The 17,674-nt window shown below is 40.9% G+C and overlaps 1 protein-coding gene across 1 annotated transcript in view; it reads left to right on the plus strand.

The window, feature by feature from the left end:
* The window catches only part of ITIH5 (inter-alpha-trypsin inhibitor heavy chain 5), a 70,575-nt gene that overhangs the window by 33,646 nt on the left and 19,255 nt on the right, over positions 1-17,674 (plus strand). The window contains exons 4-7 of the mRNA XM_072147421.1: positions 1,214-1,312; positions 1,544-1,785; positions 9,623-9,792; positions 11,058-11,174. Coding sequence (XP_072003522.1) covers positions 1,214-1,312; positions 1,544-1,785; positions 9,623-9,792; positions 11,058-11,174 — 628 coding nt within the window. The remainder of the gene's footprint in view (positions 1-1,213; positions 1,313-1,543; positions 1,786-9,622; positions 9,793-11,057; positions 11,175-17,674) is intronic.

Genomic DNA, 17,674 nt, shown 5'->3' on the forward strand with positions numbered 1-17,674 from the left:
TCCAGCTCTGCTACATACACAGAGAGAGCATGGTTACATGATCTCCTCCTTTGTGAGCAGGGAGCAGCAGCCCTTCCCCTCCCAGAAGAGGAAGAAGCTACTGCAGCACTCACTATAGCTAGGAAACTGATGGATTTAGGTAACAAAGATAATAAGAAAAGTTTTACAAGAGCTATTGATTTGTGGGGAAAAAAACCTTTACAGTTACTCTTTAAAGTTCCGTTCATCCTCACTAGCATAAGCATCCTTGGTTACCTCTCCTCCCTATCCCGACTGTAACCTGTAAATTGTAACAGGAAGTCCCAGTGAGAATGTGATCTGTATAGTGTAATGTTGCACATCTCCCTTTCTCAGATTTTATAGTGCCAGGACTTTCAGCTGCTACTGCTATAGTTATGTCCCTGAGCCACTGCAATCAGAGATGGCTGGTAACCAAGGACACTTGTTCGATGTCACCAGCACAAGCGGCCTTGGTTACCAGCAATTACAGATAGCAGCTGCTTCTCCTTTTCCCTTCTCCTTTGTGTTTCTTCCTGCAAGCTGCTACTATGTCAGTTAGTGGTTTATTAAGGACTCTTTGCTGGTGAGAGCAGCAATTTGAGATAGCAGCGGCTTGCCGGAAGAAACACAATAATAATCTTTATTTATTTGTCTCCATCAAATTCCATAGCACTTTACAGATTCTGGGGAAAATACAAATAAAATACGACATTACAGAGTAATAAGAGTCATATGAAACAGTAGGAGTGAGAGTAGGAGTGAGGGCCATGCTCGCAAGAGCTTACAGTAAGGCTATATTCAAACAAACGTAATGGGGGGGGGGGGCGATATACGGCGTATATATGTCCCCCATACACGGCAATGGGCTTACGACGCCCTATGGGAGCGGTACTGTGCAGTACACGTGCGGCACCTTACTGTTCTGTAGCCGGATGAAAGATAGGACATGTCCTATGTTTCTCCAGTAATACTGCGCTGCGTCCATATATATATCGCTATGGAGAGGGGCAGGGGTGAGCAGCGCTCATCCCCTCCTCCTCTCCCCAGCGCCGATTTATGCCCGCTGTACTGTGGTACATCATATGAATGTAACTGAAGAAAGAGAATTTGCATGTGCAGGATCCCCATTGGTAACTGTGGGCCGCTGGCAAGTTGGAATGACGTGTCTTGTGTGATGTGTCTTGTGTGATACTAATATTGATATACATTGCAGGATTATAGGAGGCAGGACTTATCACAGTGAAGTGACCTGGCGGAAAAAGACTGGAGAAAACAGTATACTGGATTATGATAAAGTTGTTGGTGATGGAGGGTAAGCAGGAATTTAGAATTGCCTTATAGAATTGTTATTTATCTGTGGAAGTTAGACTTGGTAGTTTTTACGGCTTATTAAGGGATGCATAGAGATATTAATTTTACTAACTATATCCTACTTTTGCAATGGTTCTCCGTAATCTGAAACTTGCATAATGTATATCTATATGAATAGTATGATTAATTTGAATATGTCTATGGTTAATGTTTTTTTATGAAATATTTGCAGGGAGAATGGAATGGAAACATTTAATGCGTCTGCCATAATCCCTGGTAAAAATAAAGGAGTTTTTCTGCTGAAGTATGAGGAGCTTTTGCAAAGACGTTTGGGAGTGTATGAACATGCAGTCAGTGTCCGCCCTATGCAATTAGTAGGCAACCTATTAGTGGAGGTCAATATTCTGGAAACATCCGGTATTACCTTCCTAGAAGTTCTTCCTCTTCAGAACAAGCAAAAGACTAAAAATATGAGTGAGTACTACTTTTACGGATATTAACAAAAAGAGTATGGTCTAAGCCTTTGCAAGGGCCATGACACAGTTCTTAAAATGCATAATTAAAGGCACCATCTATGATCCAGGGGCGTTGCTAGGATGGTAAAAGATCTGGGGCACGGGCCCCAATGCACGTGTATCGCACTTTCAGTAATATCCCTTCCTGTACATAACCCCTTCACATTTGATTGTGCCAATAACAACGTTATACTGCTACAGAAAACACAGGAGAAATCCCTACTTGTTACATCCAGTGACTGCAGGTAACGCGTCCACTTCACTATTATTCCCGGCATCACTACATCTCCTCTTTAGCCATGTTTCCTTCCTATGAAGGTCACCACACAGACATCTTATGTCCTTCATTGTCCCGAAATCTTTGTTCTCTGAAGGTGCATTCACATGTTGCAGTTACAAATGCATCGCAGTCAGCTTTCAGGTGGTTTTAGGTGCAGCTTTGTTATTTTAACAAGTGAACAACAATTGTGGAACAGGTTTCCCCTTCACCCGTTCAGATCAGGTCTTTCACCTGTTAAATTAACAAAACTGCACCCAAAACCACCGCAAAACTGATTGAAACTGCAACCTGTGAACACACCCTTACAGTGTTATACTGCTGCTGCCCCTAACACTCTCCCAAAATACTGTAAGGCTGCGCTCACACGTTTGCATTTAAACAAATACATGCTCATTATCCATCTCATAACCATCACTGGAAACTCATGTGAGATCAAACCGAGGCCTGTCCTACTGCCTCATGAGAACACGCCCCAAGAAATGTCACCACAGCCCCCCAGTAATGTCCTCACACAGCCCCAGTAATGTCCCTCACAAATCCCCCTGTAATGTCCCCACACACAGCCCCCTGTAATGCCTCCACATACAGCCCCCCTGTTATGTCCCCACACACAGCTCCCCCTCTAATGCCCCCACACATAGCCCCCTACTGTAATGTCCCCACACACAGCCCCCCCTGTAATGTCCCTACACAAAGCCCCCTGTAGTGTCCCCACACACAGTCCCCCCTGTAATGCCCCCACACACAGCCCCCCTGTAATGTCCCCACACACAGGCCTTCTGTAATGAGTCCCAGTAATGTCCCCCAGTAATTTCCCCACACACAGCACCCCTGTAATAGCCCTCCTGTAATGTCCCCCTGTCCTGAGGACACGTATCGTGATGAGAGAGGGAAGGATGCCCGGGCAGCGGGGCAGATGTCCTGCTCACCTGGGGAGATCCGGGGCTCCATCCAAAAGATCCGGGGCACAAGCCCTGGATCTTTTGACCTAGCGACGCCCCTGCTATGATCCCTTAAATTTCAGAAATATAATCTTCAGAAACATTTAATGGATTTTTGTAAGGGTTACACCATGCCACTAGAACAGTGTTTTACACTGTTGATCATAATTAGAGAACAACAATATATGACAATAGCACAGACAAAGATTATAACGACATTGTCTGAAGGTTACAACAGTCACCAATCAGTAGGAGATGCATAGCCCTTTGCTATTAATAACTTCAGCAGATCTGCGGCCACATGACATCGCTAGTCTCTCACACGGCCCTGGTGTGATTTTGGGCCACTCTTCTTCCAGTCTCTTCCACAGTTCTGGCACTGTTGGTTTCTTGATCATAACTTTGTCACCAAGGAATTTCCAGAGGTTTTCTATTGGTTTGTATCAGGACTCTGGACTGGGAATTTCATTAAAGGAACTGCTGTACTCATTTTCCTGTGTGACAGGGGGCATTGTCTTTCAAGAAAACTGCTGACTGACTGAGTGTAGTACACAAGGAAGGAACCATGCGTTGTTAAAGAGGGTTCTGATACACACTTGCATCTCATTTTCGTGACACTTCCTCCACCACCTTTCACTGACTTCTTTACATACTTCAGTCTTTTCCCAATTTGTCCACAAACACAATGTTTCAGACATAATTGGGCACATTTATTAAGGGTCCGCGGACCACATTTTTGTCGGGTTTCCCGACAATTTCCGTTTTGCGCCACATTTAACAGGGGGTTTTGTCGCACGTGATCGGATTGTGTCACAATGGCGCTGGCTTTCATGTCACGATCCAACGGATTCTGACAAACCGCGGGATTTAACTTTAAAATTGTGTCGCACCTCGGGGATTGTGCAGGGATGGGTAAGTAAATGTACCCCAATGTCTGAAATGTTACATTTCTTTTACAGTGCAAAATGTATTTGATTTAGTATATTCCCCATCCTATTCTTATAGCACATCTGGAGTTATCATTCACTATTCACTGATAATGTTCCATTATGCCTGGAAAAACAGCGCTAATCTGGTAATGTAATGGACATGAATGTGTTTGTCTGGAAAATAAAACAATAGCTCATTTCCTCATTCACACCTTCCTGGTTTTCCAAGGGTTGATACGATGAACACCTGGATCGGAAGAATGGCCATTTAATAGGTTATGTAACTATGGTAATCATTTCTATAAATCTTAAACAATTAACAGATGGAAAGGAATATCCATCTGTTAATTGTTTAGGAATTTTCATGCATACACATAACTACTCCCATGTTACATCTCCCATTTACAGGCATGTGAATAGAATTAGGCAGATTTGATAATATAGGATGAAATCAGCTTCAAGTATATTTTAATATTGTAATTGTAATGTTGAATAAGCCATACTTATGTGGTTATTCATCAGTTGAATACGACACAGTAACAATTAAAGGGGTATTCAGGAATCAGCATAATTCATATAGAAATGGGTCATTAAAATATAAGCTAATATGTAATTAGTTGTTATTTAAAATTTTGCTCCCCTTAGCAGATAATGCTGTTGACATAGAATGTAATGAAGAATTAAAATGCTACTGGTCCTTTAATCAGTCCGTATATTTCCTCCGCATGGTCCATTGCAGAGCAGACACAGGACAGAAGATGCCCACCAGCCAGGGCATGTCATGTGATCACCACTATGTTGGTTGCAGTGCATCCAGTATTGCCGGTTCGTGGTGGTGGCAGTTACACATCATTACTCTGGTAACAGAGCAAGAAAACCTGTTAGATCATCACTGAGAGCTGAGCATAAGAGGGAGGAGGAGTTACTGAGAACTAAAGGATCATGGGACTTGTAGTTTCCAGTGGCGGCCATCTTAGTGATAACTCCACCTACTTTAGAGAGGCCATAAATTTTCTAATCATTAAATCAAACTATTTAAGCTCAGTTTTGTGACTAATGACATTGAGTTTTGTTACATTCATTTATTTATATCATTATGGGTTTTTGTGTCAGACGTTCATATTCCCAGAATACCCCTTTAAGTCTTAATTCTGATGAAGATGCCAGGTATATTTTATAGTTTACTAGACAATTCACTTGATTGACAGATCTGCTTGATTGTATTCTGATAGTAGAGCTGTTTCATAGAGAAATTATACTTTCAGGGATTATCTATAAGGCACATGGACAATTTAGGGACGGGAGTGGTCATTAATTTTACAAATGGAAATGAAAACAGATTACTTTTATATTATGTATACATATTTTACTTCTGCTTCCCTTCTTGAACAGTAAAATTCAGACTGTCTGTAGCAGAGCCAAGGACTCATATTCTGACTTTTTTCATTTCCATGTCTTTGTATTTGCAGCTGGCATCAAAGTCAGTATAAATAAAGCTGTTATAAATGAAATAATCAAATGCGTCTTCACATCTGAGTGATGTCAGGTTATTTTTCTTGTATCTAGTTTGTTTTTTTGCGTTTGGCATGATATAAAAGATGTCTACATAGAAAAATGAATTCTCCCACAACAATGATAGATTTGTACTTTTCCAGTGCTCTGGAACAAACAACACGACTTTCATGCAAGGCCAATAGCAGATATTTATTTGTGGCTGCAGATATTTCAGGACTAAAATAAAGTTATATACTTCCTGTATACTTATCAAGAGAAAGTAATGTTACACGGTGCTGTAAACCGTGCACAATGGCTACTTGTTTGGCTTTCTTATCAGTCTAAACAGCGGAAAGGAGCTGGAGTCAGGAAATGCAGATATGTCAAGGTGTCACTTGTAGAGGCCAGCTACGGTTATTTTGCAGATTCTAAAAATAAATGAAATTGATGAACTTAATAATCTCAGCTAAAGTTACATAAAAAGCCATTTTCTGCTTTCAGGAGCAGACACAGAGCAACAGGGAATATGACATCAGGAAAGGGGCATCTAACCTCTGCCTTAGCTAATATTCCCATAATTCAGGGAGGCAAGGTGGAATTACAATTACAATGCATCAGATATTTGGTTTCTTCTCCTAAAACCAATGGAAGATGCACAAACAGGTGCAGATAAATGCAGACTTCAGAGATATTTTACTGGCCGAATGTCTATAGTAACAGTAGGTGGGCAGTTTTTGTAATGCTCTTGAAAATTCAGACAGTGTAACTTGACCTCTTCAAAACTCAGTTATTTTGCATTTGGGTTTTCACTCCACTCCTTCTACAAGTTATATCCAAGCTATTTTTCATTTACAAGGCTATGTGTGGGCTTGTTATCTGCAAGAAGCTGGAAAAAAATCCAAATGTGGTGGAAGTGGCAAATATTGTGCACAGTTGTGCCATATATATTATATACTCTATCATCCCCTTACCTGTGCTTTTTAGGATACGACTCTATCCCACAAGGGCAAAGGCTTCCCAAATAGGGCATTATACAGAAACTGACATGCTTAACCCCTAGGGGTGCCTTGCTAAAAGCGAAATAGAGACCTCAATGCTTTTAAAAATTATCCCTCTATTGTCATAAAATCATCAGACAAGGGAGGGAACATTTTCCTGATGGACAATAAGTACTACAAGGTCATGTCCCTCAATATATTAAATGATGTACAGTGCTATACCAAACTACCCTTCAATCCCAAACATACATGCCTTCATATCTGAGCTAACAAATATTCTAAAACAAGCAAAGGAGAATAAACTGATTTCAGAAAGGGAGGATGACCACAGATTGATTCCTTTTATAGCAAACCAAAAAGTCACAAAGGGTATCCATCATTAAAGGGATATCCAATTGTGTCAGGTGTAAATAACCAAAAACACAAAAGATGGGGTAATGGTAGAAGTCTAAATAGTAGGTCCCACATCCGAGATGTACTCGTAAACACAAACAGAAAAAAGGCAGATGTATATGGGTAAACAAATAACAAACTTTATTGAAATAAAAGCCCTATAAAGAAGGGTGAAATAACAAAGATACTCCCAAATATTCAAATAAGGTAAGAAAATTGCATAGCACAAAAATATCAAGGCAAATACATACAGGTCATACACGGCTACACCATCCAGAAAAAAGGTTACAGAGGTCGGGACACAAAGGTATATGGTAGTACTCTAATGGAAATATATTGTAATAATAATGCCCAACATATATTGAAAGTGTAGACAAAAGGGTGATATTACCGTTTAGAAGATGGTGAATGGGGAGAGAGGATGCCCAAAATGTAAATAAATAATGTAAATGTAAATAACCAAACACAAAGTTTGAGTTCTTATTTGGACAGTACTGAGATCCTTTGTTCTATCACTACCTTCATATGTGGGGGACACAATGGAGGTACGCAAAAGGGTTGGAGGCAGTAAAACATTTCTTATATTTCTAGACACACAATATGGAGCTCACAACAGATTCATCATAGTATCATAGTATCATAGTATATTAGGCTGGAAAAAGACGCAAGTCCATCAAGTCCAACCTTTAAGAATTAAATAAATGTTTTATCCCCATAACCCGTGATATTTTTTCTCTCCAGAAAGTCATCCAGGCCTCTCTTGAACATGTACATAGAGTCCGCCATAACAACGTCCTGCGGAAGAGAGTTCCATAGTCTCACTGGTCTTACAGTAAAGAACCTTTGTCTATGTTGATGGTAAAATTGCCTCTCCTCTAGGCACAGAGGATGCCCCCTTGTCCTGGTCACAGGCCTAGGTATAAAAAAATCTTTGGAGAGATCCTTGTACTGTCCGTTCAGGTATTTGTACATTGTAATGAGGTCTCCCCTCAGTCATCTTTTTTCTAAACTGAATAATCCCAAATTTTGTAATATGTTATTGTATTCTAATCCCCCCATTCCCCTAATAATCCTGGTTGCTCTCCTCTGCACCCGTTCCAGCTCTACTATATCCTTTTTATACACTGGTGCCCAAAACTGTATACCTGCTGCAGTATATTCTCAGCACAACTTTCCCTGAGCATCAACATATGCAAATCTGTATCCTGGCTGGTGGGAGAGTAAGGTGGTATTCATGAAGGAGATGAATAAATGGACACAATTCATCTTTTATGTGCTTCTGATTTGCGTAGGCACTAAGCACTAAGGAAGAATTTTCCTCCTTTGTCAGACAGTAAAATATCAATGAACTTAGGATATTTTTTAAAGCAGAGATACAGGATAGGTCTAGTTCTTTTCTGGACCTTCTGTTCACAAAGAATAATCGAGGTGACTTGAAAACCCCTGTTTTTCATAAAAAAACTGCAAAAATCTCAGAGATCCACTCATAAAATATATTGAAATACAACTGTATACATAGTATTACATAACAAGCACAATCACTACAGGCATTGTTACTGTTTTACTTCTGGTGGTGGACCAATCATTGTCTTCTTGTATACTATAAATTACAACATGTTCTCACATTCCCTCAATAGCTCAGTATTATATTCGAAAGGTCACTTGTTTGAATCAAAGAGCAGCCATGTTAAAGATTTCCCAATTTTATCGATAGCAGACTCTCAGTTGATAGAACTGCCAATAAGAGAAATCACAGACATGCATGCACTACGTGATAAACCCCAAATCTCTTCAATGTTGTGATAAGAAGCATTGCCCCGAGTTTGAAAAGAGTACAGAAAGTGGAATAGGTTGATTTGGAGTGATGAAATGAAAGTGAATAGACTGGGTTCAGATGGGTACAAATGGATCTTGAAGAATCAAGGGTAAACTAATGGATAGAGAAATAGAAGAAACTGTGAAGTTTGATGAAGGAAGCCCGATGATTTGGGGTTGTTTCATAGCCAAAGGTATTGAATATTTGACCGGGATCAATTCCATGCCCCTTTCACTATACCACAACCTCCATTGAAAAGTGTCTCAAACGCATAATAAATCTGTAACATTTGTGAGGCAGCATTCTGTGTGTGTGGTCAAATGGTGAAAGCACAATGTATGTCCTATATTTGGAGAATTGTTTGATTGGTATTTTATGTAATAAATGCTGGAATGTGGGGTTGGGAAAGTAAACTGCTAAATGTGCGCTCAAACAAGACAAGAGAAGCTCATTATGCTATCCAGGGGTGTGACTTAATGTGTTACAGGTGGTCGCACCCGAGCCTTAGTGTCTTGTGTCCACATGAGAAAACCATCACTATAAATGATAGATTAAAGTCAGAGGGCCTGGTACATATTTTGCTTTAAGGTCCAGCAGCTTTAAGCTACTAACACTTATATATCGCTTACACTTATATACTGCATATCATTATACATTCAAACTCATTAGGGTTTCATTTAGTTCTAATTTGTACAACTGGATCATAAAAGTTTATAGCATGAAACCAAACACAAGACTGTAAGGAGGGGAAGAGGAATGATGTGGGAGTCAAAATGTTATCTTTATCTTTGTAGAGCCATTTAGTATTTGGTTCCATCTTTCCACATTAAATAACAATTGCTTCATGACTGTGTTTCAAATGACAATAAAAAACAATTGTCTACAAGATATTATCATTTTACCAGATGTTTATGAAATGATCCAAATGTTTTCTTTCTTAAACAGATGCAACAACTGCTCCTCCTTCAACCGTTATTAATCAGACAGAAAACTTTGCAAGAATAACATTTAAGCCCAATGTGCTCCAGCAAGCAAAGATCATTCAGAATGGGATATTGGGGGATTTTGTTGTTCGTTATGATGTCAGAAGAGAGCTCAGTGTTGGGGATATTCAGGTAAGTGAATGTAGAACAAACTCAGATTCAAGACAGTTGAAGATTCAAGGAACAATTACCGGTGAAGGTTTCACTGATCTGTGGCTTGTGGAGACCGTTCACAGGCTGCTGTACGTAGCGTGTAGCAGAGACGGCACTTGCGTGATTCGTGACGTTTCGGAGGTCACAGGCAGTTTGCACATTCTTTCTAATGCAAAGTCTGACAGAAAACTGGCGAAGTCAGTTTAATAGATTTGCCACAATATGTTTTACCTAAATATGAAATCTTTGAGGTTGGGGCTAACCTTTTTTTATGGTGGTTTATAATTACATCTTATTATTGATGAATGTTATATCTGCCTTCTGGTGATTCAGAATTAAACATTCTGTGTACAGCTGCATCTCCTATGAAATTATATGTTTTCAAATAATGAAAAAAAAAAAAAAATATATATATATATATATACACATATAAAATAAGGATCGGGAAGTTGGAACTCAACCTAATCCTTTTGATATTTGAAGATAAGTCTCTGCCAGATGTCTCATGCCAAGTTGTTCATACATATATTTTAGGGAATCAAGAGAGATAAATTGTCGACTGAACAAATGTTCGGGTATCAACTTATCTCAAATAGGTTAGGGCAGTGATGGCGAACCTTTTAGAGCCTGAGTGCCCAAACTTCAACCAAAAGCCACTTATTTATTGCAAAGTGCCAGCACAGCAATTAAAGCAGTAATTTACTTCTCCTTGTTCTTTGACAACTGTTAGTCGTTCAGCCTCCTAAAGACACCAACGCAGTTGAAAGGAGGAGGGCAAATTTGCCTATCATTGTAGGAAGATAATGTAGGAAGATTCTTTGAGTCCTGTCTGGTGAACTTCATGCTGTGGTGATGGCCTGGGTGCCCACAGAGAGGGCTCCGAGTGCCGCCTCTGGCACCAGTGCCATAGGTTCGCCACCACTGGGTTAGGGTCTTTATTGTCCAAAGGCAACTACTAACATCCAATAGAGCAGTGTTCAGCATTTTTGACCTGGAATAATGTTGTAAAAAATAATTTTCAATCTAATCCGTAGATTTAAGACTGGACTATAGATTGTGCTGTGCCCATTGAAACCCAAGTTTAAGTTACAGGTTAGAGGAGAATGTAAAGTGTTGCTCGAAGATTTGAAAATTTGGTAAAAGGCAACACTATTTAATTGCAAACCAAAAGAAGGTGCAATTCTTGGAATATATTCAGTTTTGAAGTCTATTTAACACAAGTTACCTTTGTCACTTTTATCTAGGTTTTAAATGGATACTTTGTGCATTACTTTGCACCCACAGATCTGCCTCCACTGCCAAAGAATGTAGTTTTTGTGATTGACACAAGCGCATCTATGGTAGGAACTAAAATAAGACAGGTAAGTGCAATGCCATATAGTTGTGAATATGTCGAGATGAGAATACAGTGGGCTCATTCACACTGCCGCTATGATCTGCTCACATGCGACCAGACCATGGCCCCATAGGTTTCTATGGCTCCATGTCACAGAATGGCTCCTCCTTTTGGCTCTCTGCTCACCCGGGATCTGTTCCAGGTGAGCACATGGCCGTGGGAATGGCCCCTTAGGAAGATGACTTATAGCAATGTGCTAGTGATGGTGAAATTGATTTCTGTTGTTATTATAAGTAGGGTGGTTTATACAATGTATAGGGGCTTCCACAGTTGTGTTCTAAATGGTATACTTTCTGTACTTTCCTCACTGTTTTCTAGATATCTGTATGCTTTCTTGTTAAAGCAAGCTTCTATGTTTACTACTTGTGGATAAAAATTAGTCCCAGGTCATGTGATGTCACACAGATGTACGGCTCATTAGAACACACACAGCTGTCGTGTCCCTTTACGTGTCCCAACGGACTCTACCTCTGGACAGAATCCAGAGGTATCCCACTGTATAATTATACATTGGGTTACATAGCCGTGGACTACCCCTCCCCCCGAATGCGGTGGGATTAGCTGCTGCTGATGAATGGGGTAGTAACAAAGGACAGTAACAGGGCCGGCTCCAGGTTCTAGTGGGCCCCTCCTTGGACCGCCCTCCAGTGGCCACACTGCACCCCCTCCCCCTGCGGACACACTGACCCTGGGGACACACTGATGCCCCCCACCCTCCCTGGGGACACACTGATCCCCCCCCTGCGGACACACTGAACCCCCCCTCCCCTGCGGACACACTGAACCCCCCCCTCCCCTGCGGACACACTGAACCCCCCCCTCCCCTGCGGACACACTGAACCCCCCCTCCCCTGCGGACACACTGAAACCCCCCCCCTCCGGACACACTGAACCCGGACACACTGAACCCCCCCCCCTGCTGACACAATGACCCCCTCCAGACACATTGAACCCCCCCTCCCCCTGTGGACACAATGACCCCCCCGGCTGACACACTAAAGCCCCCCGCCCCCCGCGGACATCCTGACTCCCCTCCGGAAAAGAAAAAATGTACCTTTCCTGGTTCCCCCGGAGCAGCGCCTGCAGCTGTCTTCGGCCTGGGCCTCCCGTACGCGCTGGCTCTGAAGCTGGCACACGTGATCCGATGACGTCATCATGTGCGCCGGCTTCAAAGCCGTCGCATACCCTGCGGAGCGCTGCATCGTGGGAACCGGGACAGGTGAGTTGTAGATTCTGCCTCTATGCTGCGCTCCCGACCAGCGCAGCATAGAGGCAGAAAAGTGATCGATCCCGATGGTGATCAATTATACCAGTGTCTTATAGCGACACTGGTACAATTGATCCGGGGGGCCCCGGCACTTGCCCGGGTTGGCCGGGTGCTGGCGCCGGGCCTGGACAGTAACAACACCGGGTCCCCCCTCCTGCCAAGCGACGTATATGGCTACAGATTCTAGGGATTGTCTTTCTAGTACTTATTACAGTGTAGAAGTAACCACTGTACTATGATGAGATTAAAAGACGTCACTACTTGCATATTTTTCAGTACTTTACATGTGTCTGAAACATTCAGTGGTTTTCTGCCTTGTAATAATAAGTTACAGTTTATGCAATATTCAGCTAAAAAATCCTCCGTCAATGCCAATGCAGAGGCCTCCGATGCTGGATAAGAAATCCAGGCCTTGACCCTGAGAAGCATTCCTCTGTAGTTCAGGATAGCTGGCAGAGGAACGGAGCTCTGTAATAACACAAATGGCTACTTTCCAATGGGAACTGCTCTAAGCTGTGCCAAAGAAACTCCATGGCTGCTGCTGAGCAAACAGTAAAGCTAATTTCAATACAAGCAATTCCCAGAGCATCTCTAGTCACGTACTGAATAGACACACAAAGTTGCATTGAGGCATAAAATGTAATCACTAGGCATGTGCAGAAAACAGTATACCACAGTATACCTGCCATTACAGTAATGTGTTCATTCTTGTCCGGACCTGTGGTCTATTACACGCTACTCTAGGAATGTGTGTAAACAACAGAAGACTTCAGTATATTCTTATACATTTTTATACAGCAACTATACATAGCTCTGCCATCTTCATAAGCCAGTTCTGCAGTGTTAACCTGAATTATTTTTTACATACAATACAGACCAAAAGTTTGGACACACCTTCTCATTCAAAGAGTTTTCTGTATTTTCATGACTATAAAAATTGTAGATTTACACCAAAGGAATCAAAACTATGAATTAAGACATATGGAATGATATACTTCACAAAAAGTGAAAATATGTCTTATATTCTAGGTTCTTCAAAGTAGCCACCTTTTTCTTTAATTACTGATTTGCACACTCTCTGAAAATGTTTTCACATCACAGTTGTGTCCTGTCAGGTTTAATAAGAGGGATTTCTTGCCTTATAAATGGGATTGGGACCACCAGTTGTGTTGTGCAGAAGTCAGGTGGATACACAGCTAGAAATGGCTAGAAAAAAGAAGCAAAAAAAAAAAACGAATGGCCATCATTACTATAAGAAATTAAGGTCCGTCTGAAAAATTGGGAAAACTTTGAAAGTGTCCTCAAGCGGTACAAAAAAATTGGCTCACATGAGGACCGCCCCAAGAAAGGAAGACCAGAAATCGCAGGTTATCAAAAGCTCAGATTAGAGACCAGGTCAATGCCACACAGAGTTCTATCAGCAGACACATCTCTACAACAACTGGTAAGAGGAGACTGTGTGCAGCAGCCTTTATGGTAAAATAGCTGCTAGGAAACTACTGCTAAGGAGAGGCAACAAGCAGAAGAGACTTGTTTGGGCTAAAGAACACAAGGAATGGACATTAGACCAGTGGAAATCTCTTCTTTGGTCTGATGAGTCCAAATTTGAGATCTTTGGTTCCAACCACCATTTCTTGGTGTAATGCAGAAAAGGTGAACGAATGGACTCTACATGCCTGGATCCCATCGTGAAGCATGGAGGAGGAGGTGTGATGGTGTGGAGGTGCTTTGCTGGTGACATTGTTGGGGATTTATTCAAAATTGAAGTTATACTGAACCAGCATGGTTATCACACCATCTTGCAGTGGCATACTACTCAATACAGTTTGCGTTTTATTTTTAAACAGGACAATGCGTGTAAGGGCTATTTGACCAAGAAGGAGAGTGATGGGGTTCCTTTGCCAGATGACCTGGCCTCTACAGTGACCAGACCTGAACCCAAACATAGATGATTTGGGGGGAGCTGAACCACAGAGTGCTAAGCATCTCTGGGAACTCCTTCAAGACTGTTGGAAGACCATTTTAGGCAACTCCTTCTTGAAGCTCATCAAGAGAATGCCAAGAGTGTGCAAAGCAGTAATCAAAGCAAAAGGTGTCTACTTTGAAGAACCTGTAATATAATAATAATAATCTTAATTTATAAAGCGCCATCGAATTCCGTAGCGCTTTAGAAATCATAAAGGACATATACAAATATAAACAAATGTACAAACATTCATATGGAACAATAGGAGTGAGGGCCCTGCTTGCAAGAGCTTACATTCTATGACAGTGAAGGGGTTGACACAAGAGGTAAAAGAGATTGTATAATTGTCCAACCATTCTTTATAAGGGAACAATATAAAAAAATTGAATAAATAATTGAATAAATAAAAATTCTGCTGCTTGAGCCAGCCATCAGTCGCCATCTTCTTTACAAGGTAAAAGTGACTGCAAAGAAGCCTGGAGCTTGGTATATATCTGGTGTTTGCCGGATAACAGATCGGAGGAGATCACAGGATGGATTAGTAAAGAGAGTTGACATTTCATGCAGAGAATTCATTCATTCCAGAGAATTGGTGCAACTCGGGAGAAGTCTTGGAGATGTGCATGAGAGGTTCGAATTAAGGTAGAGATTAATCTAATATCACTGGCAAATCGAAGAGCAAGGGTTGGGGGGCGATAGACTGAGATGAGAGAAGAGAGATAGGGAGGTGCCGCATTATTCATAGCTTTGTGGATGAGGGTTATTATTTTAAAGTCATTTTGGAAGGAGACAGGCAGCCAGTGCAGTGATTGGCACAAACTGGTGGCATCCGTGTATCATTTGGTCTGAAAGACAAGCCTGGCTGCTGCAGGCAGAGAGAGTTTAGTGAGTGGAAGACCGATTAGTAGGGAGTTACAGTAGTCTAGTCGAGAGTGAATCCTCTTAGCATTTTAGAGGTTTCAATTGTCAGAAATGGTCAGATTCTGGAGATGTTTCTGAGATGCATTCGGCATCTGAGTCCAGCACAACCCCAAGACAGTGGGCCTGCTGCCTCGGTGCTATAGTGATCCCACAGACCAAGATGGAGAAATCATGGTCGGGTCGGTTAGTAGATGATGGAAAGACAAGAAGTTCAGTCCTAGAAAGATTCAAGAAGAAAGAGGACATGATGTTAGAGACAGCAGCGAGAAATTCACTAGTGTTCTGGATTAAGGCAGGGGTAATGTTAAGTGCAGAAGTATATAGGTGGGTATCATCAGCATAGAGATGATACTGGAAACCAAATCTGAGGATGGTTTGTCCAATGGGGGCAATATGGAGGGAAAAGAGGAGAGGACCTAGGACTGAGCCTCGAGGAACCCCGCCACTAAGAGCAAGATAATAAGAGAAAGACCCAAAAAAGGAGATACTGAAAGTGAGGAGAGAGAAGACCAAGAAAACCAACCAAGAATATATAGAACATATTTTCAGTAGTTTCACACTTTTTTGTTAAGTTTATAGTGCTACATGTGTAAATTCATAGTTTGATGCCTTCAATTTGAATCTACAATTTTTATAGCCATGAAAATACAAAAAACTCTTTGAATGAGAAGGTGTGTACAAACTTTTGGCCTGCGCTGTACATGAAATGAGTGGCATCTTGGAGGTTCTGTGGGATGGAAATCTCAAAGAAGATGCTGCCTCCGACCTGTTAGGATTTTGTAGGGTTCAACGTTTGAAACACACTGATATTATCCTAAGATTTCTTAAGCACATCTTATGGCTGCGAAACCTAATGGAACAACAAAGTAAAGCCAAACTAAAAACAGTAGAAAGGGCACAGAATAGTTCCCTCTGGAGTTTACTGATTATTTTATTATTATTTTTGTTAATATCTGAATAAAATTTATTTTTCTATTTTCTTAACATGATTTTGGAATTTTGCCATTTTTGTTTAATTGTTCTGTTTGTTTAACGTATGGTGGCCAGACGGAGTATAGGTTGGTCAACGCAACCTATACGCTAAGCACGCTAAACAGGTCTTACATAAGGCACATGGACTGTAGGCAGAAATAGTCCGGATATGTTTGGCCGATTCGCCAAAATCTGATCACGTGCGCCAAAAACCCCTGTGCAATTCAGGAAATTTTCGGGAAACCAGACGGAGATGTCTCCGACAGACCCTTAGTAAATGTGCCCCTGTGTGTTTTCACCAACTTCCTAATATATATGATGGTACGTATTGCAAACATATGATATATTTTAACATATAAAACAAAAGAAAATTATCAGAAAATGTCTGAGTGTCCATAATTAATAAAAAAAAAACCCTACAATATGAAGTATTTTACATTATTTTACATTTATTAGAGATGTTTATACCTGAGAACAAGCATATTCTTATGATAACACCACATTCAGTGCACCAAAACCATGTTAAATGTATTAAATATCAGTGTGCTGAAGAGGACACCCACTGAAGCACTACATTGTCTGGCCACAATGACTTTTATTATTGAAGTGACATTTCAGTGATGGATTGAATCACATCATTTTTTTCTTGTTAAAGAAGATCTACAGCTGGTTGAGCTCATGGGCCCATCTAGGGTACATCAGCTTCTCATGTACAAATAATCCTTTGTATTCACAATCATCTATGCAAAATCTATGGTCATTTTTTATCTTCTTTGAGGACCCAAATCAGTGAGGAGAGGGATTTCACAAAAGTTTACAATTACAGAGACTCTCATAGTTTAGATGCTAGTCTATCTTACAAGCTGTTGCTTTTTGGATGAATACCAAGGTAACGTCAAAGCCAAGCCGAATCATCAGCACACTTAATGTTACTAAAACTCTACCCATTGTCTGTTACACTGCAGCTTAAACTACAGAGAGTATCCTACTAGGCGGAAAGAATGCAGAAAAATGGCTGCATAGAGACTGATGCTGAAAAGTGACATCGACTATTTCCAACCGTGTAAATACACTGTAGAAAAGTGCATGTGAATAGGGTTTTCTAAACTCCATTTACAATACTGTGGATTTTTCATGTGAAATCTGCACTAAAAATGTAAACTGAACATGCTGCATGTGGATGTGACTTTAGTGTTTACACTTTATATTCAGACATTTCCATCCAGATTTACTAAATGTCTAAAATTAGATAGTGTAGAGCTAGAGTAGACACCTTAAACTGCTCCAGATCAACAGAGTATAGGAAAAATACCATAAGCAACAATAATAGAAAAAATAT

The sequence above is a fragment of the Engystomops pustulosus genome, chromosome 4 (assembly GCF_040894005.1).
Source record: "Engystomops pustulosus chromosome 4, aEngPut4.maternal, whole genome shotgun sequence".
Lineage (NCBI taxonomy): Eukaryota > Metazoa > Chordata > Amphibia > Anura > Leptodactylidae > Engystomops > Engystomops pustulosus.